This window comes from Pezoporus flaviventris, unplaced genomic scaffold (genome assembly GCF_033815535.1).
Source record: "Pezoporus flaviventris isolate CSIRO_AGI_PZ_B2104156 unplaced genomic scaffold, CSIRO_AGI_Pfla_v1 ptg000195l, whole genome shotgun sequence".
In the NCBI taxonomy this organism is placed as follows: Eukaryota; Metazoa; Chordata; class Aves; order Psittaciformes; family Psittacidae; genus Pezoporus; species Pezoporus flaviventris.
In genome coordinates, this window is record NW_026892743.1 from 13,429 (window position 1) to 37,197 (window position 23,769).

The 23,769-nt window shown below is 55.1% G+C and overlaps 1 protein-coding gene across 1 annotated transcript; it reads right to left on the bottom strand.

Annotated features, from left to right (window-relative positions):
- Positions 1-638: 638 nt before the first annotated feature.
- LOC133262201 (protein phosphatase 1 regulatory subunit 16A-like) lies at positions 639-12,657 on the bottom strand. The gene is made up of 9 exons (XM_061441161.1): positions 12,384-12,657; positions 9,262-9,332; positions 8,498-8,643; positions 8,308-8,411; positions 8,087-8,211; positions 7,865-7,990; positions 5,242-5,317; positions 2,807-2,936; positions 639-1,554 (listed from the first exon to the last, which is right to left on the bottom strand). Exons 1-9 carry the CDS (start codon positions 12,637-12,639, stop codon positions 639-641), a joined length of 1,950 nt encoding a protein of 649 aa, XP_061297145.1. The 5' UTR covers positions 12,640-12,657.
- Between the last annotated feature and the right edge of the window lie 11,112 nt (positions 12,658-23,769).

Consider the following 23,769-nt stretch of genomic DNA (forward strand, 5'->3'; position numbering starts at 1 on the left):
CCGAAGGATGCCGAAGATCCCGAAGGATGCTGAAGATCCCAAAGATCCCAAAGATCCTGAAGGATGCTGAAGATCCCAAAGATCCCAAAGATCCTGAGGATCCCGAGGATCCCGAAGATTCCAAAGATCCTGAAGGATGCCGAAGATCCGGAAGATCCCGAAGGATGCGGAAGATCCCGAAGGATGCTGACGATCCCAAAGATCCCGAAGATCCCGAAGATTCCAAAGATCCCAAAGGATGCTGAAGATCCCGAAGGATGCTGAAGATCCTGAAGATCCCAGAGATCCCAAAGGATGCTGAAGGATGCTGAAGATGCCAAAGATCCCAAAGGATGCTGAAGATCCGGAAGATCCCGAAGGATGCTGATGATCCCGAAGATCCCAAAGATTCCAAAGATCCCGAAGGATGCTGAAGATCCTGAAGATCCCAGAGATCCCGAAGGATGTTGACAATCCCGAAGATCCGGAAGATCCGGAAGATCCCGAAGGATGCTGAAGATCCCGAAGGATGCTGAAGGATGCTGAAGATGCCAAAGATCCCGAAGGATGCTGATGATCCCGAAGGATGCTGATGATCCCGAAGGATGCTGAAGATCCCGAGATCCCTGATCCCAAGCATTCCCGATCCCCGGCTGCTCTCACATCACCCGGCAGCACCGGCGCTTCCCGCCCGGAGCCTCCTCCAGGGGCGCCGTCAGCTTCAGGAGCGGCGGCTCCGGATCCCAACGATCCCGTTCCGGATCCCGACGTTCCTGCTCTGGATCCCGATGATCCCGTTCTGGATCCTGATGATCCCGTTCCGGATCCCAATGATCCCGTTCCAGATCCTGATGTTTCCACTCTGGATCCCAATGATCCTGCTCTGGATCCCAATGATCCCTTTCCAGATCCCGAAGATCCCGCTCCGGATCCCGACGTTCCTGCTCCTGATCCCGACGTTCCCGCTCCAGATCCCGACATTCCCGCTCCGGATCCCGACGTTCCCGCTCCGGATCCCGACGTTCCCGCTCCGGATCCCGATGTTCCCATTCCGGATCCTGACATTCCCGCTCCAGATCCCGACGTTCCCGTTCCAGATCCCGACGTTCCCGCTCCGGATCCTGGCGTCCCCGCTCCAGATCCCGACGATCCCATTCCAGATCCCGACATTCCCGCTCCGGATCCCGACGTTCCCGCTCCGGATCCCGACGTTCCCGCTCCAGATCCCGACGTTCCCATTCCAGATCCCGACATTCCCGCTCCGCATCCCGACGTTCCCGCTCCAGCCGCTGCCCCTTGGAAGCCGCCCGGAGCCTCTTGAGATCGGCCAAGGTGTGGGGGGGGCTCGGGACCCCGTTGGGTTGCTCCGGATCCGATCCCATTGGATGCTGTTGGGAAGAGTGCAGGGGGGGGAGGGGGACAGGAGGGATCCCGGGCGGATCCCATCCCGACCCATTCCCATCGGGAATCACCTCGGGGCTCCCGCGGCGCCGCTGCCACACCAGGGCCTCGCGCTCGTGCTCCCGCCGGTAGAGGCTGCAGCGCTCCGAGAGGCTGGCGCGGCGCACGACTTTCCTGGGAATGCCGGCAACGGCACGGATGGAGCCATAGGGATACGGCCCCGGGGCCTCATCCCCATCCATAGGGATACGGCCCCGGGGTCTCATCCCCATCCATAGGGATACAGCCCCGGGGTCTCATCCCCATCCATAGGGATACGGCCCCGGGGTCTCATCCCCATCCATAGGGATACGGCCCCGGGGTCTCATCCCAATCCATAGGGATACGGCCCCGGGGTCTCATCCCAATCCATAGGGATACGGCCCCGGGGTCTCATCCCAAGCCATAGGGATACGGCCCCAGGGTCTCATCCCCATCCATAGGGATACAGCCCCAGAGCCTCATCCCGATCCATAGGGATACAGCCCCAGGGTCTCATCCCGATCTATAGGGATACAGCCCCGGGGTCTCATCCCAATTCATAGGGATACGGCCCCAGGGTCTCATCCCAATCCATAGGGATACGGCCCCGGGGTCTCATCCCCATCCATACGGATACGGCCCCGGGGTCTCATCCCCATCCATAGGGATACAGCCCCAGAGCCTCATCCCAATCCATAGGGATACAGCCCCAGGGACCAGGAGGCTTCAAGCCCCAGAGGAGCATCCCATTCCATAGGGATACAGCCCCATGGGCAGGGAGGATCCAGGCCCTGGAGGCTCAATCCCATTCCATAGGGACACATCCCAATGGACCAGGATGCTCCAAGCCCCAGAGGTGCATCCCAATCCACAGGGATACATCCCAACGGACCAGAATACTCCAGGGCCCTAAGGCTCAATCCCAGTCCATAGGGATAAATCCCCAAGGAGGAGGATGCTCCAGGTCCCCGAGGAGCATCCCAATCCACAGGGATACATCCCAATGGACCGGAATACTCCAGGGCCCTAAGGCTCAATCCCAATCCATAGGGATACATCTGAATGGACCCGGATGCTCCAAGCCTCAGAGGCTCACCCCATTCCATAGGGATACATCCCAATGGACCCGGATGCTCCAAGCCTCAGAGGCTCACCCCATTCCATAGGGATACATCCCAAGGGACCAGGATGCTCCAAGCCCCATCCAACCACATTGGAGCATCCAGAACATTCCCATTCCCGTCTCCCACCACCCTCATCCCATAGACCCCATCCAACTCTTCCCATTGGAATTCCAAACTCCTCCTCCCACCCCTTACCCCAAGCCCCGCTCCAGGTTCCCTTTAGGCACTGGAGCTGCTCCAAGGGGGTTTTCCCATTCCCATCCCTTGGATCCCGGCCTCACCCGCGGCTCCCGGCGCTGGAAGCGCGGCGCTGGAGCAGGGATTTGTGCTTTTCCTGGGATTTCATCACGGCCGCGCGCTTGTGCTTCAGCTCCAGGAGCTTGGAGCGGGTCCGCTCATCGCCGCAGACGTCTGGGGAATACCGGGAATACCGGGAATGGAGGCAGGGAGAGCGGGGATGGATACACAGAGGGATGGGAATGGGGATGGACACACAAAGGGATGGGAATAGGGATGGACACACAAAGGGATTGGGAATAGGGATGGACACACAAAGGGATGGGATCAGGGATGGGATCAGGGATGGGATCAGGGATGGACACACAAAGGGATGGGAATAGGGATGGACACACAAAGGGATGGGGATGGGATGGACACACAAAGGGATTGGGAATAGGGATGGACACACAAAGGGATGGGAATGGGGATGGACACACAAAGGGATGGGATCAGGGATGGACACACAGAGGGATGGGAATGGGGATGGACACACAAAGGGATTGGGAATAGGGATGGATACACAAAGGGATGGGAATGGGGATGGACACACAAAGGGATGGGATCAGGGATGGACACACAAAGGGATGGGAATGGGGATGGACACACAAAGGGATTGGGATCAGGGATGGACACACAAAGGGATGGGACCAGGGATGGACACACAAAGGGATGGGATCAGGGATGGACACACAAAGGGATTGGGAATGGGGATGGACACACAAAGGGATTGGGAATGGGGATGGACACACAAAGGGATTGGGAATGGGGATGGACACACAAAGGGATGGGATCAGGGATGGACACACAAAGGGATGGGATCGGGGATGGACACACAAAGGGATGGGATCAGGGATGGACACACAAAGGGATGGGATCAGGGATGGGATCAGGGATGGGATCAGGGATGGACACACAAAGGGATTGGGATCAGGGATGGACACACAAAGGGATTGGGAATGGGGATGGACACACAAAGGGATTGGGATCAGGGATGGACACACAAAGGGATGGGATCAGGGATGGACACACAAAGGGATGGAATCAGGGATGGACACACAAAGGGATGGGAATGGGGATGGACACACAAAGGGATGGGAATGGGGATGGACACACAAAGGGATGGGATCAGGGATGGACACACAAAGGGATGGGATCAGGGATGGACACACAAAGGTATTGGGAATGGGGATGGACACACAAAGGGATGGGAATAGGGAGGGACACACAAAGGGATGGGATCAGGGATGGACACACAAAGGGATGGGATCGGGGATGGACACACAAAGGGATGGGATCAGGGATGGACACACAAAGGGATGGGAATGGGGATGGACACACAGAGGGATGGGATCGGGGATGGACACACAAAGGGATGGGATCGGGGATGGACACACAAAGGGATGGGATCGGGGATGGACACACAAAGGGATGGGATCAGGGATGGACACACAAAGGGATGGGAATGGGGATGGACACACAAAGGGATGGGAATGGGGATGGATACACAAAGGGATGGGAATAGGGATGGACACACAAAGGGATGGGATCAGGGATGGACACACAAAGGGATTGGGAATAGGGATGGACACACAAAGGGATGGGATCGGGGATGGACACACAAAGGGACTGGGAATGGGGATGGACACACAAAGGGATGGGAATGGGGATGGACACACAAAGGGATGGGATCAGGGATGGACACACAAAGGGATTGGGAATGGGGATGGACACACAAAGGGATGGGATCAGGGATGGACACACAAAGGAATGGGAATGGGGATGGACACACAAAGGGATGGGAATAGGGATGGACACACAAAGGGATTGGGAATGGGGATGGACACACAAAGGGATGGGATCAGGGATGGACACACAAAGGGATTGGGAATGGGGATGGACACACAAAGGGATGGGATCAGGGATGGACACACAAAGGGATGGGAATGGGGATGGACACACAAAGGGATGGGATCAGGGATGGACACACAAAGGGATGGGATCAGGGATGGACACACAAAGGGATGGGATCAGGGATGGACACACAAAGGGATGGGAATGGGGATGGATACACAAAGGGATGGGATCAGGGATGGACACACAAAGGGATTGGGAATGGGGATGGACACACAAAAGGATGGGGATGGGATGGACACACAAAGGGATGGGAATAGGGATGGACACAGAAAGGGATGGGATCAGGGATGGACACACAAAGGGATGGGATCAGGGATGGACACACAAAGGGATGGGATCGGGGATGGACACACAAAGGGATTGGGAATGGGGATGGACACACAAAGGGATGGGATCAGGGATGGACACACAAAGGGATTGGGAATGGGGATGGATACACAAAGGGATTGGGAATAGGGATGGACACACAAAGGGATGGGATCAGGGATGGGATCAGGGATGGACACACAAGGTCAGGACTCACCCAGGGGCGTCTCATCCAGCTCCGACTTGGAATTGAGGTCGGCTCCATGAGCAACCAAGAGCTCCAGGATGGGCAGCTGCCAGGAATGGGGGAAAATGGGGGGAAAATGGGAAAGTTGTGGGGAAAATGGAGGGGAAATGGGAAAACTGCCTGAAAAATGGGGGGAAATGCAGGCAAACGGGGAAATTGTGGGAAAATGGGGGAAAATTGGGGAAAATTGGGGTGAAACTGGGGAAAAGGGGGGGAAATGGGGGGAAATTGGGGAAAATGTGAGAAAATTGGGGGAAATGGGGAAAAAATAGAGAAAATGATGGAAAAATGGGGGAATTGGAAGGAAATTGGGGAAAAATGGGGGGAAAATGGGCGAGAATGGGAAGAAATGGGGGAAATGGAGGGAATGTGGGAAATGAAAGGAAATTGGGGGAAATTGGGGAAAAATTGGGCAAAATGAAGGAAATCAGAAAGGGTTTGCCTGAAATCTGGGGAATTTTGCTCAAAATTGAGCAAATTTGAGCAAAATTTGAGCAAAATTGAGCAAAATTGCGCAGGATTTGCCTGAAAATTGGGCAGAATTGGGGAATTTTGCCCCAAATCGGACAGACTGAGGCAGAGTTTGACTGAAAACGGGGAAACTTTGACCAAAATCAGATCAAATTGGAAGAATCGGGAAGGGTTTGCCTGAAATTTGGTGAATTTTGCCCAAAATTGGGAAAAATCCTGCAGAATTGGGAATTGTGGAAAATTCAGTGATTTTGTCCAAAATCCCACAGAATCAGACACGGTTTGCCTGAAAATCAAGGGATTTGACCCAAAATCAGGCAGAATCAGGCAGGGTTTACCTAAAAATTGGGTGATTTTGCCCCAGGTTAGGCAAAATTGGGCAGGGTTTGCCTCGAAATGGAGCAAAATTGGGCAGAATTGGGCAATTTTGCCCCAAAACGAGCAAAATCAAGAAGAATGAGGCAGGGATTGCCTGAAAATTGGGAAATTTTGAGCAAATTCGGGCCAAATCAGAAAGAATGAGGCAGGTTTGCCTGAAAATCGGGAGATTTAGCAAAAAAATTGGGAAGAATTGGGCAGTTTGTTGGAAAATTTGGCAACTTTGCACCAAATTGGGCAGCATAAGGCAGGTGTTGCCTGAAAAATTGGGAATTTCACTCCAAATCACATAAAAAGAGGCTGGGTTTGTCTGAAAATGGCATGGGTTTGCCCAAAATCCAGCAGAATCGGGCAGGGTTTGCCTGGAAATGTGGCAATTTTGACCAAAACTGGGCAAAATTGGGTGGAATTGGGCATGATTTGCCTGAAAATCAGGCCAGTTTGGGTAATATCGGCCAAAATCAGGCAAGATTTACCTGAAAATTGGATTATTTCAGCCAAAATAGGGCATGGGCGGGCAGAATCAGTCAACTTTGAACAAAATGGAGAAAAATTAGACAGAATTGGGCAGGGTTTGCCAGAAAATCAAGTGGTTTTACCCCAAATTGAGCAAAATCAGGCAGGGTTTTCCTGAAAATTGGGAGATTTTGCCCCAAAACAGGAAGGGTTTGAAATATTCAGGAAACGCTACCTGATTCAACCCAATGTTTCCCAATTTTAGGCAAAATTGTCCAAATTTTGCCCTCAAAATGGCAGAACTCACCTGAAAAGCAGGGAATTTCACCCCAAATCAGGCAAAAGTGGGCAGAATTGAGCAGAGTTTGCCTGAAAATTGGGAATTTTGCCCAAAATTTAGCTGAATCAGGCTGAAAATTTGGAATTTTGCCTAAAATTGAGCAAAATCTGGCAGGATTTGCCTGAAAATTGGGAATTTTGCCCAATATTCAGCTAAATCAGGCTGAAAATTTGGAATATTGCCTAAAATTGAGCAAAATCGGGCAGGATTTGCCTGAAAATTGGGAATTTTGCCAAAAATTCAGCTAAATCAGGCTGAAAATTTGGGATTTTTCCTAAAATTGAGCAAAATTGGGCAGGGTTTGCCTGACAATTGGGAATTTTGCCCGAAGTTCAGCTAAATCAGGCTGAAAATTTGGAATTTTGTCTAAAATTGAGAAGGATTTGTCTGAAAATTGGGCCTTTTTGCCGAAAATTGAGCAAAATCAGAAACAATTTGCCTGAAAATTGGAAACCTTTGCCCAAAATTGAGCAAAATCCGGTTGAAAGTGGGGAATTCTGCCTAAGATTGAGCAAAATCATTCTCAAAATTAGAATTTTGCCTAAACTTGAGCAAGATCAGGCAAGGTTTTCCTGACAATAGGGAATTTTGCTTAAAATTGAGTACAATTGGGCAGGATTTGCCTGAACTTAGGAATTTTGCCTAAACCTGAGCTAAACAGGGTTGAAAATTGAGAGTTTTGATGAAAATTGAGCAAAATCGGAAAGGATTTGTCTGAAAATTGGGCCTTTTTGCCGAAAATTGAGCAAAATCAGAAAGAATTTGCCTGAAAATTGGAAACCTTTGCCCAAAATTGAGCAAAATCCGGTTGAAAGTGGGGAATTCTGCCGAAAATTGAGCATTTTGCCAAGGATTGAGCACAATCCCGCTGAAAATGGGGAATTTTGGCCCCCTTTTGGCCCGATCGGGGTGGGAATGAGGCCGACTCCACCAGGACCGCTGCCCTACCTGCCCCCAGCAGGCAGCAGCGTGCAGCGGCTCCCATCCATCCCAATCCCGGACGGCGATCCCGGCGCGATGCTCCAGCAGCAGCTCCGCCGCCTCCATGTACCCGTTGGCCGCGGCCACGTGGAGCTGTTGGGAATGGAGAGGATCCAGTTGGGAATGAGGCTCGGCACCACCATGTCCCCGTGTCCCCCCCCCACAACTACCCCATTCCCAACACCCTACCAAGGTGGCTCCGTGTCCCCGTGGAGCATCCAGGTCCTCTCCGGCATCCAGGAGCCGCCGGATCTCCGCCAGCATCCCGCGCTCCGGAGCGGCGCGCGCCTCCTCGATCTTCTCCTGCGTGATCCCTAAGGGCGCCACCAAGGAAGGGACAAGCCACGGATCCCCACGGATCCCCCACGGATCCCAATGGATCCCAATGGATCCACTGGGGTGCCGCTCACCCTGCGCGGCCATGGCGCTCTCCAGGCAGTCCAAGGTCGCCTCGTCCTCGCACAGGTCGTAGGGCATGTTCCCGTCGGAGTTGAGCGCCAACAGATCGGCTCCGCTGGGATTTAGGGATAAACCCATGGGATCGGGACCCACGGGACCCTCACCCCCGTGCCCATTCCCATATCCTGATCCCGGCGTTACCGTTGGATCAGGAGCTGGACCAGGCCCAGGTGGCCGCAGGTGGCGGCCGCGTGAAGAGGGGTCCAGAGCTCGCTGTCGACGGCGTTGACGTCGGCGCCGGCGTCCACCAACGCTGTCACCACGGGCCCGCAGTCATCGATGCAGCTCTTGGGAAGAGGGAAAACCATGGGATAAGGTGGGGAAAATCATGGGATAAGGTGGGGGAAACCATGGGATAAGGTGGAAAACCATGGGATAAGGTGGAAAACCATGGGATAAGGTGGGGAAAACCATGGGATAAGGTGGGGAAAACCATGGGATAAGGTGGGGAAAACCATGGGATAAGGTGGAAAACCATGGGATAAGGTGGGGAAATCCATGGGATAAGGTGGGGAAAACCATGGGATAAGGTGGAAAACCATGGGATAAGGTGGGGAAAACCATGGGATAAGGTGGAAAACCATGGGATAAGGCAGAAAACCATGGGATAAGGTGGAAAACCATGGGATAAGGTGGGGAAAACCATGGGATAAGGTGGAAAACCATGGGATTAGGTGGAAAACCATGGGATAAGGTGGAAAACCATGGGATAAGGTGGAAAACCATGGGATTAGGTGGAAAACCATGGGATAAGGTGGAAAACCATGGGATAAGGCGGGGAAAACCATGGGATAAGGGGGAAAACCATGGGATAAGGTGGGGAAAACCACGGGATAAGGTGGAAAACCATGGGATAAGGTGGGAAGCTCCATCCAGGAAGGATCTTGGGGGGGTTGCGGTGGTACCTGGTGCAGCGCGGTGAGACCGTCCTCGTTGCACAGGTCGGGGCTGATGCCGCTGGCCAGGAATTGTCGGACTGCGGATGAGGAACGGGGTTGGAGATGGGATAAGGATGGGATGGAAGGGACCAAAGGGTGCTCCAAGCACCAGCCAACGGCTGCCGGCAACGGGAGCATCCGGAACTTCTCCATCCATCCCATTCCCGGCTCCCACCACCCTCATGGAGCTTCTCCATGGCTTCTTCCAGACCCATTCCAGGCGATCCAGGTCCCTCTGGAGCCATGGAGCTGGATCCCATGGAGCATCTCCAAACCCGACACCTCCAAGTCCTTCTCCTCAGGGATGCTCCATCCCGTCCCCTTCCAGCCTGTGCTGGGATTGGGATTGGCCCAACCCCCTGCTCCCACCTCATGGTGTTCCCATCTCAACCCCATCCTCATCCCACCTCAACCTCAATCTCCCACCCATATCCACACTTCCAAGCTCCAGGCTCATTTTATGGGATACTCCCATCCAAATTTGGGATCTGCATCCCATTTCCCACCCCAATCCCATCGGATCCCCCACCAGAAACTTCCTCCAGCACAGGATTGGGATTATCCCAACCCAAATCCAATCCCTTGCCCTTGTTCAACCTCACCCTGCTCCCACCTCAACATCCCAAGCCCCAGGTTCATTTCCCACCACATTCAATCCCAAATTTGGGATCTTCATCCCATTTACCACCCCAATCCCATCGGATCCCCCAATGGAAACTTCCCCCAGCCTGGGACTGGGATTATCCCAACCCAAATCCAATTCCTAGGCCTTGTTCAACCTCATGATGTTCAAACTTCAACACCCCAAGCTCCAGGCTCATTTCCCACCACATTCACACCCAAATTTGGGATCTCCATCCCATTTCCCACCCCAATCCCATCAGATCCCCCACGGGAAACTTCCCCCAGCCTGGGATTGGGATTATCCCAACCCAAATCCAATTCCTTTCCCTTGTTCAACCTCACCCTGCTCCCACCTCAACATCCCAAGCTCCAGGCTCATTTCCCAGCACATTCAATCCCAAATTTGGGATCTCCATCCCATTTCCCACCCCAATCCCATTGGATCCCCCACTGGAAACTTCCTCCAGCACGGGATTGGGATTATCCCAACCCCAACCCAATCCCTTGCCCTTGCTCAACCTCACCCTGCTCCCACCTCAACATCCCAAGCTCCAGGTTCATTTCCCACCATATTCACACCCAAATCCGTGATCTCCATCCCATTTCCAAGCCCAATCCCATCGGATCTCCCACAGGAAAATTCCTCCATCACGGGATTGGGATTATCCCAACCCAAATCCAATCCCTTGCCCTTGCTCAACCTCACCCTGCTCCCACCTCAACATCCCAAGCTCCAGGCTCATTTCCCACCACATTCACACCCAAATCCGTGATCTCCATCCCATTTCTCACCCCAATCCCATCAGATCCCCCAATGGAAACTTCCTCTAGCACAGGATTGGGATTATCCCAACCCAAATCCAATTCCTTTCCCTTGTTCAACCTCACCCTGCTCCCACCTCAACATCCCAAGCTCCAGGCTCATTTCCCACCACATTCACACCCAAATTTGGGATCTCCATCCCATTTCCAAGCCCAATCCCATCGGATCTCCCACAGGAAAATTCCTCCATCACGGGATTGGGATTATCCCAACCCAAATCCAATCCCTTGCCCTTGTTCAACCTCACCCTGCTCCCACCTCAACATCCCAAGCTCCAGGCTCATTTCCCACCACATTCACACCCAAATCCGCGATCTCCATCCCATTTCCCACCCCAATCCCATTGGATCCCCCACTGGAAACTTCCTCCAGCACAGGATTGGGATTATCCCAACCCCAACCCAATTCCTTGCCCTTGCTCAACCTCACCCTGCTCCCACCTCAACATCCCAAGCTCCAGGCTCATTTCCCACCACATTCACACCCAAATTTGGGATCTCGATCCCATTTACCACCCCAATCCCATCGGATCTCCCACAGGAAAATTCCTCCATCACGGGATTGGGATTATCCCAACCCAAATCCAATCCCTTGCCCTTGTTCAACCTCACCCTGCTCCCACCTCAACATCCCAAGCTCCAGGCTCATTTCCCAGCACATTCAATCCCAAATTTGGGATCTCCATCCCATTTCCCACCCCAATCCCATCAGATCTCCCAATGGAAACTTCCTCTAGCACAGGATTGGGATTATCCCAACCCAAATCCAATTCCTTTCCCTTCTTCAACCTCACCCTGCTCCCACCTCAACATCCCAAGCTCCAGGCTCATTTCCCACCACATTCACACCCAAATTTGGGATCTCCATCCCATTTCCAAGCCCAATCCCATCGGATCTCCCACAGGAAAATTCCTCCATCACGGGATTGGGATTATCCCAACCCAAATCCAATCCCTTGCCCTTGTTCAACCTCACCCTGCTCCCACCTCAACATCCCAAGCTCCAGGCTCATTTCCCAGCACATTCAATCCCAAATTTGGGATCTCCATCCCATTTCCCACCCCAATCCCATCAGATCTCCCAATGGAAACTTCCTCTAGCACAGGATTGGGATTATCCCAACCCAAATCCAATTCCTTTCCCTTCTTCAACCTCACCCTGCTCCCACCTCAACATCCCAAGCTCCAGGCTCATTTCCCACCACATTCACACCCAAATTTGGGATCTCCATCCCATTTCCAAGCCCAATCCCATCGGATCTCCCACAGGAAAATTCCTCCATCACGGGATTGGGATTATCCCAACCCAAATCCAATCCCTTGCCCTTGCTCAACCTCACCCTGCTCCCACCTCAACATCCCAAGCTCCAGGCTCATTTCCCACCACATTCACACCCAAATTTGGGATCTTCACCCCATTTCCAAGCCCAATCCCATCGGATCTCCCACAGGAAAATTCCTCCATCACGGGATTGGGATTATCCCAACCCAAATCCAATCCCTTGCCCTTGCTCAACCTCACCCTGCTCCCACCTCAACATCCCAAGCTCCAGGCTCATTTCCCACCACATTCACACCCAAATCCGGGATCTCCACCCCATTTCCCACCCCAATCCCACGGGATTCCCTCCCCCCTCACCCACCCTCCTCCGCATCGTGCCGGGCGGCCGCTTCCAAGAGCCGGACGTTCTCCGGGAACGTCACCCTCTTCCCCTGGGCGCCGCCGCTCTTCCTCCTCCTCCTCCTCCTCTTCCTCTCGGCTCCCGGCGCTTCCCGCTCGGCTTGGGCCCAGCTCCGGAGCTGCTGTGCCCGGCGCTCCCGGGCGTGCCGGAGGCGGTCGGGAATGCCGAGCCGCGCCACCGCCGGCATCTCGGCCACCAGCTCCTGGTGCTCGGCCATGGGCAGCGCTGCCGGTGGATCCCAACGGGAACGGCGCCGGAGCCGCCACCGGCATCACCTCCCAAACGGGAATTGGGGGAAGGCTTAGCCCTGGATCCCGGGGCTCGGCCGGGGCTTGGCGGCGCATTCCGGAGGCAGGGATGGGAATTCCGGGATGACGGCCATGGGGGTTGAGCATCCAACGCCGTCGGATTCCGGAATCATGGAGGGCAAAGCGTTGCCGTCCGCTGAATGATCCACAGGGACTTGAGGGCTTCCTGCTCGCTGGAATTGTGTCCACCGCGGGGCCAGGGGCGTGGAGGAGCTGGGAAAACTGGCTTGGAATGGTGCTGGATGCACCGGGTCCGGATTGTGCGGGCTGCGCTTAACAATGGAATCCTGTAGGGAAAAGGAAGGAATCCTATAGGGGAAAGGGAAGGGATCCCATAGGGAAAGGGAAGGGATCCTATAGGGAAAGGGAAGGATTCCTAAAGGGGAAAGGGAAGGAATCCTATAGGGGAAAGGGAAGGGATCCTATAGTGGAAAGGGAAGAGATCCTATAGGGAAAGGGAAGGAATCCTATAGGGGAAAGGGAAGGGATCCTTTAGGGGAAGGGAAGGGATCCTATAGGAGAAAGGGAAGGGATCCTATAGGGAAAGGGAAGGGATCCTATAGGGAAAGGGAAGGGATCCTATAGGGGAAAGGGAAGGGATCCTATAGGGGAAAGGGAAGGGATCCTATAGGGAAAAGGAAGGGATCCTATAAGGGAAAGGGAAGGGATCCTATAAGGGAAAGGGAAGGGATCCCATAGGGGAAAGGGAAGGGATCCTATAGGGAAAAGGAAGGGATCCTATAGGGAAAGGGAAGGGATCCTATAGGGAAAGGGAAGGGATCCTATAGGGGAAAGGGAAGGGATCCTATAGGGGAAAGGGAAGGGATCCTATAGGGAAAGGGAAGGGATCCTATAGGGAAAGGAAGGGATCCTATAGGGGAAGGGAAGGGATCCCATAGGAAACAGGGAAGAAAGCTCCGTTTTGCCCATCCCCCGCTCCCGTTTTCCCCGTTCCCTAACCCAGGATTGACCCCACCCCCACCCCCCCCCTCCCCCAACCCAAGGCGGAAGCGAATCCCTTGGGAACCGGGAACTACGCCGGGCAAAATCCAACCGGGAATGGGGGTGGGGGGGAGGGGTCCTGCTCCATCGCATTCCCAATTCGAATCCCAAGGCCTGGGGGGAGGATGGGGATGGGGGGGCCCTGTCCCGAGGCCTCCCCTCCCCCCCCCATTCCCACACCGCGGCCTCCCCCGCTCCGGTCCCATCCCCCCCCCCCATCCCCCACACATTTGGACCCCTCCCCCCCCCCCCCCCTTGACCCCGTCCCGGTCCCGGTCCCGGTCCCATTCCCCCCCCCCCCCCTTCCCCCCGGTACCTGCGCGGCCGCACCAGGCCCGGGCCCTGCCGTTGCCGTGGCAACGCCGCAACGCTTCCGGTGAGGGCGGAAGTGGGCGGGGACCCGGGCCGGAAGTGGGGGGTGATGGGAACGAGAGGGTTGCGGGTGGGGACAGGACGCGACCAAGATGGCGGCGGGAGGGGAAAGGCGCCACCTGGCGGGCGGGAGGTGGTGGATGCGGGGTAAGGGATCGGGATGGACCAGTACGGACCAGTACGGACCGGTATGGACCGGTATGGACCAGTATGGACCGGTATGGACCAGTATGGACCAGTACGGACCAGTACGGACCGGTACGGACCAGTATGGACCAGTATGGACCAGTACGGACCAGTACGGACCAGTACGGACCGGTACGGACCAGTATGGACCAGTATGGACCAGTACGGACCGGTATGGACCAGTATGGACTGCTAGAGACCAGTACGGACCAATATGGACCAGTATGGACTGCTAGAGACCAGTACGGACCAGTATGGACCAGTACAGACCAATACAGGCCAGTATGGACTGGTACAGACCAGTATGGACCGATATGGACCAGTATGGACCAGTATGGACCGGTATGGACCGGTATGGACCAGTATGGACCGGTATGGACCGGTATGGACCAGTATGGACCAGTACCGACCAGTACAGACCGGTATGGACCGGTATGGACCAGTATGGACCGGTATGGACCGGTATGGACCAGTATGGACCAGTATGGACCGGTATGGACCAGTATGGACCAGTACGGACCGGTATGGACCAGTATGGACCGGTATGGACTGGTATGGACCAGTATGGACCAGTACCGACCAGTACAGACCGGTATGGACCGGTATGGACCAGTATGGACCGGTATGGACCGGTATGGACCAGTATGGACCAGTATGGACCAGTACGGACCGGTACGGACCAGTATGGACCAGTACGGACCAGTACAGACCAGTATGGACCAGTACAGACCAGTATGGACCAGTATGGACCAGTACGGACCCGTATGAACCAGTACGGACCGGTATGGACCAGTATGGACTGCTAGAGACCAGTACGGACTGGTATGGACCAGTATGGTTTGCTAGAGACCAGTACAGACCAATATGGACCAGTATGGACTGCTAGAGACCAGTACGGACCAGTATGGGCCAGTACAGACCAATACAGGCCAGTATGGACTGGTATGGACCGGTACGGACCAGAATGGACCAGTATGGACCAGTACGGACCACTATGGACCGGTATGGACCGGTACAGACCAGTATGGACCAGTAGAGCCCAGTAAAGACCAGTATGGACCAGCGTAGCCCAGTACAGCCTGGTGCGGACCAGTATGGATTGGTACACACCAGTACAGACCGGTATGGACCAGTGCGGACCAGTACAGACCAGTATGGACCAGTACAGCCTGGTAAAGACCAGTATGGACCAGTATAGCCCAGTACAGCCAGGTGCAGACCAGTACGGACCAGTATGGACCAGTACAGCCCAATACAGAGCAGTACAGCCCAGTACAGCCCAATACAGAGCAGTACAGCCCAGTACAGCCCAATACAGTTGAGTACAGCCTGGTACAGACCAGTACGGACCAGTATTAACCAGTAGAGAGCGGTCCAGCCCAGTACAGCCCAATACAGCCCAGTACAGCCCAATACTGCCCAGTACAGAGCTGTACAGCCCAGAACAGCCCTGTACAGACCAGTAAGAGCAGTACAGCCCTCTACAGACCAATACAGAGCAGTACAGACCAGTAAAGCCCTACAGAGCCCAGTAAAGACCAAAACAGACCAGTAAGACCAGTACAGCCCTATACAGCCCAGTACAGCCTGGCACAGACCAATACAGACACGAACAGCCCAGTACAGACCAGTACATCCCGGTCCCTCACCCCAGTGCTCCCAGCACCCCCAGTCGCAGCCCTGGCTCCATGCCCTCCATCGGCAGAGCTCGGCTCGACCTGGCTCCATTCAGGTCTGTTCGGCTGCGGTAGGTTCGGGTCGGGTCGGGTCCGTTCGGGTCGGTTCAGGTCTGTTTGGGAGCGGGTCGGGTCGGTTCGGGTTTGTTCGGGTTGGTTCGGGGTCTGTTCGGGTTGGTTCGGGGTCTGTTCGGGTCGGGTCGGGGTCGGTTTAGGTCGGTTCGGGTCGGTTTGGGTCTGTTCGGGGTCAGTTCGGGTCTGTTCGGGGTCAGTTCGGGTCAGTTCGGGTTGAGTTCGGGGTCAGTTCGGGTCGGGTAGGGGTCTGTTTGGGTCGGTTCAGGTCGGTTCGGGGTCATGTTCGGGTCTGTTCGGATCGGTTCGGGTCAGTTCGGGTTGGTTCGGGGTCAGTTCGGGTCTGTTCGGGGTCGGTTTAGGTCGGTTCGGGGTCGGTTCGGGTCGGTTCAGGTCGGGTCGGGGTTCGGGTCTGTTCGGGGTCGGTTCAGGTCGGTTCGGGGTCAGTTCGGGTCGGTTCGGGGTCGGTTTGGGTCGGTTCGGGTCGGTTCATGTAGGTTCGGGGTTAGTTCGGGTCGGGTCGGGGTCGGTTTAGGTCGGTTCGGGTCGGTTTGGGTCTGTTCGGGTCGGTTCAGTTCGGGTCGTTTCGGGTCAGTTCGGATCTGTTCGGGGTCAGTTCGGGTCGGGTAGGGGTCGGTTTAGGTCGGTTCGGGTCGGTTTGGGTCTGTTCGGGGTCGGTTCAGTTCGGCTCGGTTCGGGTCAGTTTGGACCGGTTCGGGGTCAGTTCGGGTCGGTTTGGGTCTGTTCGGGGTCGGTTCGAGTCTGTTCGGGGTCGGTTTAGGTCGGTTCGGGGTCGGTTCGAGTCGGTTCAGGTCGGTTCGGGGTTAGTTCGGGTCTGTTCGGGGTCGGTTCAGGTCGGTTCAGGTCGGTTCGGGGTTAGTTCGGGTCGGGTCGGGGTCGGTTTAGGTCGGTTCGGGTCGGTTTGGGTCTGTTCGGGTCGGTTCAGTTCGGGTCGTTTCGGGTCAGTTCGGATCTGTTCGGGGTCAGTTCGGGTCGGTTTGGGTCTGTTCGGGGTCGGTTCGGGTCTGTTCGGATCGGTTCGGGGTCAGTTCGGGTCGGTTTGGGTCTGTTCGGGGTCAGTTCGGATCGGTTCGGGTCGGTTCGGGTCTGGTCGGGGCCGGTTCGGGTCTGTTTGGGTCGGTTCAGGTCGCTTCGGGTCAGTTTAGGGTCGGGTCGGGGTTAGTTTGGGTCGGTTCGGGGTCTGTTCGGGTCGGCGTCGGTTTAGGTCGGTTCGGGTCGGTTTGGGGTCGGTTCGGGTCGGTTCGGGGTCAGTTCGGGTCGGTTCGGGTCTGTTCGGGTCGGTTCGGGGTCGGTTCGGGTCAGTTCGGGTCGGTTCGGGTCGGTTTGGGTCCGTTCGGAGTCAGTTCGGGTCTGTTCGGCTCGGTTCGGGTCTCCTCGGCTCTTCCCGGCCTCTCCCGACTCTGTTCGGGTCAATTCGGTTCGGTTCGGCCCCTCTCGGGTCTGCCTGCCGGCTCGGTTCGGCTCGGGTGGGCTCAGTCCGGCTCGGTTCGGGTGTGCTTGGCTCTTCCTGCCGGCTCGGTTCGGCTCGGTTCGGCTGTGCTCGGCTCGGTTCGGCTGTGCTCGGCTCTTCCTGCCGGCTCGGTTCGGCTGTGCTCGGCTCGGTTCGGCTGTGCTCGGCTCTTCCTGCCGGCTCGGTTCGGCTGTGCTCGGCTCGGTTCGGCTGTGCTCGGCTCTTCCTGCCGGCTCGGTTCGGCTGTGCTCGGCTCGGTTCGGCTGTGCTCGGCTCTTCCTGCCGGCTCGGTTCGGCTGTGCTCGGCTCGGTTCGGCTGTGCTCGGCTCGGTTCGGGTGTGCTCGGCTCTTCCTGCCAGCTCGGTTCGGCTGTGCTCGGCTCGGTTCGGCTGTGCTCGGCTCTTCCTGCCAGCTCGGTTCGGCTGTGCTCGGCTCTGCTTGGCTCAGGTATACTCGGCTCGGCTCAGGTGTACTCGGCTCGGCTGTGCTCGGCTCTGCCTGCCGGCTCGGTTCGAGTGTGCTCGGCTCTGTTCGGCTGTGCTCGGCTCTGCCTGCCGGCTCGGTTCGGTTCGGCTGTGCTCGGCTCGGCTCGGTTCGGTTCGGGTGTGCTCGGCTCTGCCTGCCGGCTCAGTTCGGTTCGGCTGTGCTCGGCTCGGCTCGGCTCTGTTCGGCTGTGCTCGGCTCTGCCTGCGGGCTCGGCTCTGTTCGGCTGTGCTCGGCTCTGCCTGCGGGCTCGGTTCGGTTCGGCTGTGCTCGGCTCGGCTCGGCTGTGTTCGGGTGTGCTCGGCTCTGCCCCCCCCACCCCGTCCCGCTCCCCGCAGGCGCGGACTCAGCGGTGCCGCCCGCTCCGGGCGTTATCGGGGCCCGGGACCCCCCGCGGTGACGCAATCAGCGCCCGCCCAATCACCATCGATCACCATCGATCACCATCAATCACCCGCCAATCACCATCGATCACCATCGATCACCCGCCAATCACCATTGATGGCCATCGATCACCCGCCAATCACCATCGATCACCCGCCAATCACCATCGATCGCCATCGATCACCCGCCAATCACCATCGATGGCCATCGATCACCCGCCAATCACCATCGATCACCATCGATCACCCGCCAATCACCATCGATCACCATCGATCACCCGCCAATCACCATCGATCACCATCGATCACCCGCCAATCACCATTGATGGCCATCGATCACCCGCCAATCACCATCGATCGCTATCGATCACCCGCCAATCACCATCGATCACCCGCCAATCACCATTGATGGCCATCGATCACCCGCCAATCACCATCGATCGCCATCGATTACCCGCCAATCACCATCGATCACCCGCCAATCACCATCGATCACCCGCCAATCACCATCGATCACCATCGATCACCCGCCAATCACCATTGATGGCCATCGATCACCCGCCAATCACCATTGATTGCCATCGATCACCCGCCAATCACCATCGATCACCATCGATCACCCGCCAATCACCATTGATGGCCATCGATCACCCGCCAATCACCATCGATCACCATCGATCACCCGCCAATCACCATCGATCACCCGCCAATCACCATCGATCACCATCGATCACCCGCCAATCACCATTGATGGCCATCGATCACTCGCCAATCACCATCGATCACCATCGATCACCCGCCAATCACCATCGATGGCCATCGATCACCCGCCAATCACCATCGATGGCCATCGATCACCCGCCAATCACCATCGATCGCCATCGATCACCCGCCAATCACCATCGATGGCTATCAATCACCCGCCAATCACCATCGATGGCTATCAATCACCATCGATCGCTATTGATCACCCGGTGCCGGCGCCACTTTGATGTGCAAAGGGACCGGAGCGAGGGGGGGGACCGGGGGGGGTGAGGGGGGTGCAGGGGTGGGTGTGGGGATGCAGGGGTGGATGTGGGGGTGCAGGGATGGATATGGGGATGCAGAGGTGGATGTGGGGGTACAGGGATGGATGTGGGGGTGCAGGGGTGGATGTGGGGGTGCAGGGATGGATATGGGGGTGCAGGGATGGATATGGGGGTACAGGGATAGATATGGGGGTGCAGGGATGGATGTGGGGTGCAGGGATGGATATGGGGGTGCAGGGGTGGATGTGGGGGTGTAGGGATGGATGTGGGGTGCAGGGATGGATATGGGGGTGCAGGGATAGATATGGGGGTGCAGGGATGGATGTGGGGTGCAGGGATGGATATGGGGGTGCAGGGGTGGATGTGGGGGTACAGGGATGGATATGGGGGTGCAGGGATGGATGTGGGGGTGCAGGGATGGATATGGGGGTGCAGGGATGGATGTGGGGGTACAGGGATGGATACGGGGGTACAGAGATTTCGGGGTTCACGGGGGGGGTCCCCCTCCCCTCCCCCCCATCACCCAGCGCCTTGGGGGTGCCCCCGCATCCTCTTTATTGGGTACCACGGTGTTTGGGGGGGGGGGGGGGGGGTCCCAGCCGTCAACGTAGCGCGGGGGGGCGGCGTCGGCGGGGTGACTGAGCCAGACGTCAAAGACGCTCTTATTGGGGGGGGGCCCGGGGCTATGGGGGGGGGCCACGGGGGGGCTGTTGGGGGGCAGCGCCCCCCAGCGCAGCGCCAGCACGGGGGGGCCGTCGGGGGCAGCCACGGCGTTGGGGGCCACGGCGGTGCTGTAGGAAGTGGGGAGCTGCCCCCATGGTGGGGGGGGGGGGGACGGGACCCATAGGGGGGGCGCGGGGGGGTCGCTCAATAGGGAGGCGATGGAGAAAGAGCTGCGGGGGGGAGGGGAGGGGGGGGGGGTTTGGGGGGGGTGGCGGCAGCCGCGGAGGATGAAGGGGGTGAGGTCGGGGGGGAAGGCGGCAGCGCCCCCCCGCGCCACCGGCGTGTTCTGCAGGCGCAGCGCCCCCGAGGGGATGCGGCTCAGGTCGACGGTCCAGAAGTTGCCCTTGGCCTGCGGGCGGGAGGGGTCCTTGAGAACCTGGGGGGGAGAAAAGGGGTGAATTGGGGGGGATACAGGGGAAATGGGGGGAAATATCCGGGAAATGGGGGGAATTATCCGGGAAATGGGGGAAATATCCGGGAAATGGGGGGAAATATCCGGGAAATGGGGAAAAATATCCGGGAAATGGGGGAAATATCCGGGAAATGGGGGGAATATCCGGGAAATGGGGGAAAAATACCGGGAAATGGGGGAAAATATCCGGGAAATGGGGGAAAAATACCGGGAAATGGGGAAAAATACCGGGAAATGGAAATATCCTGGAAATGGGGGAATATCCGGAAATGGGGGAAAAATACCGGGAAATGGGGGAAAAATACCGGAAATGGGGGAAAAATACCGGGAAATGGGGGAAAATATCCGGGAAATGGGGGAAAAATACCGGGAAATGGGGGAAAATATCCGGGAAATGGGGGAAAAATACCGGGAAATGGGGGAAAATATCCGGGAAATGGGGGAAAAATACCGGAAATGGGGGAAAATATCCGGGAAATGGGGGAAAAATACCGGGAAATGGGGGAAAATATCCGGGAAATGGGGAAAAATACCGGGAAATGGGGGAAAATACCGGGAAATGGGGGAAAATATCCGGGAAATGGGGGAAAAATACCGGGAAATGGGGAAAAATACCGGGAAATGGGGAAAAATATCCGGGGAAATGGGGAAAAATATCCGGAAAATATAGGGAAAATGGGGGAAAACTGCGGGAAAATGGGGAAAAATACCGGGGAAATGGGGAAAAATATCCGGAAAATATAGGGAAAATGGGGAAAACTGCGGGAAAATGGGGAAAATACTGGGGAAATGGGGGAAAATATCCGGAAAATATAGGGAAAATGGGGAAAAACTGCGGGAGAATGGGGGAAAATACTGGGAAATTGGGGAAAATACCGGGAAATTGGGGAAAAACTGTGGGAAATGGGGAAAATACCGGGGAAATGGGGGAAAATGGGGAAAAATACCGGGAAATGGGGAAAATATCCAGGAAATATAGGGAAAATGGGGAAAACTGCGGGAAAATGGGGAAAATATCCCGGGAAAATGGGGAAAAATACCGGGAAATGGGGAAAAATACCGGGGAAATGGGGAAAATAACGGGGAAAAGGGGAATATACCGAGAAAATGGGGAAAAATGGGGAAAAATACCAGAAAATGGGGAAAAATACCGGGAAATGGGGAAAAATACCGGGGAAATGAGGGAAAACTGTGGGAAAATATAGGGAAAATGGGGGAAAACTGCGAGAAAATGGGGGAAAATACCGGGAAATTAGGGAAAAATGCGGGAAAATATAGGGAAAATGGGGAAAAATACCGGAAATGGGGGAAACTGAGGGAAAATATAGGGAAAATGGGGAAAAATACCGGGAAATGGGGAAAATACAGGGGAAATGGGGAAAATACCGGGGAAATGGGGAAAATACCGGGGAAATGGGGAAAACTGGGGGAAATATAAGGAAAATGGGGAAAAATACCGGGAAATGGGGAAAAATACAGGGGAAATGGGGAAAATACCGGGGAAATGGGGGAAAATATCAGGGAAAATATCAGGGAAAATGGGGAAAAATACCGGGAAATTGGGGAAAAATACTGGGGAAATGGGGAAAATACCAGGGAAATGGGGGAAAACTGCGGGAAAATATAGGGAAAATGGGGGAAAACTGCGGGAAAATGGGGGAAAATACCGGGAAATTCGGGAAAAACTGCGGGAAAATACCGGGAAAATGGGGAAAAATACCGGGAAAATGGATCGAAATGGCAGGAAAATGGGGAAAATACCGGGAAAATGGGGGAAATACCAGGAAAAGGGAAAAACTGCGGGAAATGGGGAAAAATACCGGGAAAAGGGGAAAACTGCGGGAAATGGGGAAAAATACCGGGAAAAGGGGGAAAAACTGCGGGAAAACGGGGAAATACCGGGGAAATGGGGAAAATACCAGGGAAATGGGGGAAAACTGCGGGACAATGGGGAAAAATACCGGGAAATTGGGGAAAATACCAGGGAAATGGGGAAAATACCGGGAAATTGGGGAAAAACTGAGGGAAAATGGGGAAAAATACCGGGAAAATGGATCGAAACGGCAGGAAAATGGGGAAAATACCGGGGAAATGGGGGAAAACTGTGGGAAAATACCGGGAAAATGGGGAAAATACCGGGGAAATGGGGAAAATACTGGAGAAATGGGGGAAAACTGCAGGAAAATACCGGAAAATGGGGAAAAACTGTGGAAAATGGGGAAAATACCAGGAAAATGGGAAAAAATACCGGGAAAATGGGGAAATAGTGGGAAAATGGGGAAGAGAGAATGGAAATGGGGGAAATATGGGGAAAATATGAGGAAAATACAGCAAAAACGGGGAAAATAAGGGGGAAATGGGGAAAAGAGAATGGAAATGGGGAAAATACGGGAAAAATATGGGGAAAATACAGCAAAAAATGGGGAAAATATGGGGAAAATGGGGAAAATACCAGGAAAATGGATCGAAAACTGTAGGAAAATGGGGAAGAGAGAAGGGAAATGGGGAAACACGGGGAAAATACAGCAAAAATGGGAAAGTATGGTGAAAATGGGGAAAAATACAGGAAAATGGGGAAAATACGGAGAAAATACAGCAAAAAATGGGGAAAGTACAGGGAAATAAGGGGAAAATGGGGAAAAGAGCAGGAAAATGGGGAAAGGAGAACGGAAATGGGGACAATGGGGAAAACACGGGGGAAAACTTGGCGAAACTGCAGGAAAATGGGGAAAATGGGGAAAATATAGCAAAAATGGGAAAATAAGGGGGAAAAGATGGGGAAAACACAGCAAAAAATGGGGGAATACAACAAAAAATGGGGAAAATAAGGGGAAATGGGGAAAAACTGCAGGAAAATGGGGAAAAGAGAACGGAAATGGGGAAAATATGGGAAAGGAGCACAGAAATGGGGAAAATATAGCAAAAATGGGGAAAATACGGGGAAAATGGGGAAAATAAGGGGGAAATGGGGAGAATATGGGGAAAACACTGGGAAAATGGGGAAAATACAGCAAAAATGGGGAAAGTAGGGGAAAATAAGGGGAAAATGGGGAAAAGAGCAGGAAAATGGGGAAAGGAGAACGGAAATGGGGAAAACACGGGGAAAATACAGCAAAAACGAAAGTATGGGGAAAATACAGGGAAATGGGGAAAATACAGCAAAAAATGGGGAAAATAAGGGGAAAATGGGGAAAGTATGGGGAAAATAAGGGGAAAATAGGGAAAAGAGCA